The 2604-nt window shown below is 66.4% G+C and overlaps 1 protein-coding gene across 1 annotated transcript in view; it reads right to left on the reverse strand.

Moving 5' to 3' along the window:
• PIWIL1 (piwi like RNA-mediated gene silencing 1) overlaps window positions 1-2604 on the reverse strand; it is a 23205-nt gene that overhangs the window by 3888 nt on the left and 16713 nt on the right. The window contains exons 18-19 of the mRNA XM_006147343.1: window positions 1739-1864; window positions 5-134 (exon numbers count right to left, since the gene is read on the reverse strand). Of these exons, the coding sequence (XP_006147405.1) occupies window positions 5-134; window positions 1739-1864 (256 nt within the window). The remainder of the gene's footprint in view (window positions 1-4; window positions 135-1738; window positions 1865-2604) is intronic.

Raw genomic sequence — 2604 nt, forward strand, 5'->3', positions numbered from 1 at the left:
AGACGTGGCAGAGCTTGTAGGTCAGCCGCTGGATGTGGTCGGGCTTCAGGCCGCTGCTGTCGTAGATGACGTTGTAGTGGGTCGGGGACACGCTGCCGCTCCGCACGGCCTGGCTCACGATGAAGAAGTCGTACCTGGAGCACAGCGGGCACGAGGCTCAGCCCGTGTCCTCGGGGACGCGCTGTGGGTGACGCCCGAGACACGGTCTGCCCGACTCGGAGACAGCTCCCGGCCACACGGCCAGCAGAGGGAGTGTCTGAGCCCCAGACGCCCATCGCAGCCCAGGCGCGAGCAGGTCGGCCCTGAGCCAGGTCCCCACACAGCCTCCCCTCCCTTCCAGGGCTGCCTGACCAAAGCCGCCAGCACCCGGGAGGTAAGCGGGTCTTTGAGGAGAGAGCAGGGAAGCGTGTGCACAGAGCCCGTGCAGGGCGCAGACCAAGACACGGAACCACAGTGCGGGGTAAGGGATCCGCTCTCCAAGGGATTTCATCTCCTCAACCAGTAACACAGCACCCACAAGACGCCGCGTCTGCCCGGCAGGGACGGGGAGCACCCGAGCAGCAGAGCTCAGCACCCGGGGGTACAGCTCTCCCGCACCTCCAGAAAAGGGAGGGCTCAGAGATGTCGACTGCCTCACCGGAGCTGGGACCAGGCCTCGGAGCCCTGCTGGGTGGGTGCATCTCAGGGCCGTTCTCTGCCAGGCAGCGTGGGGAGCTGTCCTGCCACTGCAGAGCCGGCCTGGCTTTGCTGACTGCTTGCAGAGGCCATGTCTTTAGGCCAGGTGCCCGGCTCCTCTGAACAGCCCCAGCGTCTGCACAGAGCAGCAATGAGGCCCAAGGACACAGCCTTGCCCCGTGCCGGGTGCCCCAGGAGTGGGCATGTTAGGGGCACCCCAGCCCGGCCCTTCTATCCGGCTCCCTGTAGCAGTCGGACTCCTGAGCAGGTCTGCAGCTAACGCTTGCCCGGAAAGGAGCCGGGACCTGGGAGACCGTCCAGGGCGGAGACCATCCAGGGCGGAGACCGTCCAGGGTGGAAACTGTCCAGGGCGGGGACTGTCCAGGGCAGATTCTGCCCGAGCTCAAGGACACAGCTCTCGGGCACTGGCGACTGTCCACACAAAGCTGGGACGGGGCGGCCTCAGTGCCCGAGGCGTACGGCCATGCATCTCCCAGGACCGTGGCACTGGGCAGAGACTCTACCCTGACGGTGAAAAGGCCCCCAGAACCAGCGCCGTGAGATCGCAGGCCGTCCCGACACGCTCTCGCCGGCCTTTAGACGTGGCAGCAGTGGCTTTCCGCCCGTGTGCTTCCGGGAAACCCAGGCACGGGTTCCGAGGAGCTCTGGACGGCCCATGTCTCAGTCTCGCAGCGGCCTGTGTGCCCAGGTCTCTGCCTGTGCCGGCCGAGGGCAGCTCCCGGGCACACAGGGCGGTCTGCCCACTCGGCAGCCCCTTTTCTCCTCGCAGCTGGGTCTGGGTGAAAACCAGGCGCCGCAGACCCGAGGGCTTGCAGACAGCGTCACGGGGGCCACGTGGGAGGCACGAGCCGCCCTCAGAGCGGCCCCGCTTCCAGGCAGGCACTCACCCCAGCGAGCGCGGAGACCTCTGTTCACAGTTCCAGGCACGGAGGAACCGGGCTGCAGGGACCCGGGAGCAGGAGACACGGCAGAGGGAGAAGACGCCAGCGCGGGACAGGGCGGGCTCTCGGGCAGCACAGGTGTCTCAGCACACGGGACTCACCACTCGGGCCTGGTCACCTCCACATCAATAACCGTCCCGGGGAGTGGGTTCTGAAGTCTCCCTCCAGACTGCGCGAAGAAACGGGCATTCACTCGCTTCTTCACCACGATGACCGTCAGCCTGGGGCTGAGAGAGGACACACGTGCCTCCAGTCAGTCATGGGCTCACAACACGCTTCTCCACCTGGAGGGCACACGCCCTCGAGGCACGGTGCCGTCCGGGCCCGGGAGAGAACGTGCCTTCCCTCTCGGCAGGAATGAGGGCGAGGGTGCACTGGGGGTGAGGGGCCAGAGGACATGCATGTTCCGACACAGAGAGACAGAGAGCAATGGTGTGAGCGTGTGTGGGTGTGTGTCCTGTGACACAGGTTACAGACATTTTCATCCAGAGGCCAAATGCGCATGGGGACGCTAAGTCCAGCCCGCCTCCAGGCGCACGGCTCAACTCACTCTCCTGTGCGCGTGGGAGCAGGACGGTCTTGCAGGCTAGCTCCCCCCAGCGGCCTCTGTCTAGCCGGTCATGAGGTACCCGGGCGGACGCACACACATACGCACTGGGATGGACACACGTGCACTGGGATGGACACACACACGCATGCAGTACCCAGACACCTCATTAGGGGGGTGGCAGGTTTTTGGGGTGAGCACTTCACCCACGGTCCGAAGGCTCCCCGTGCCCCGCCACATCTATGCACTCTGGACACCAGAACAGCAGGCCCCGCGTGCGCTCTTTGGCTGGTGCTCCCACGTCCAGGCTCCAGGCTCCCGGCTCCCGGGCCGCCCGTCCCCTGCAGGTGCACACCCTCGGCCCTGTCGCCCTGGGCCCAGCGTCGCCCCGCGCCCGGCCCCATAGCCTCTCACATCCAC

This window comes from Tupaia chinensis, unplaced genomic scaffold, assembly GCF_000334495.1.
Source record: "Tupaia chinensis unplaced genomic scaffold, TupChi_1.0 Scaffold000211_1, whole genome shotgun sequence".
NCBI lineage: Eukaryota > Metazoa > Chordata > Mammalia > Scandentia > Tupaiidae > Tupaia > Tupaia belangeri.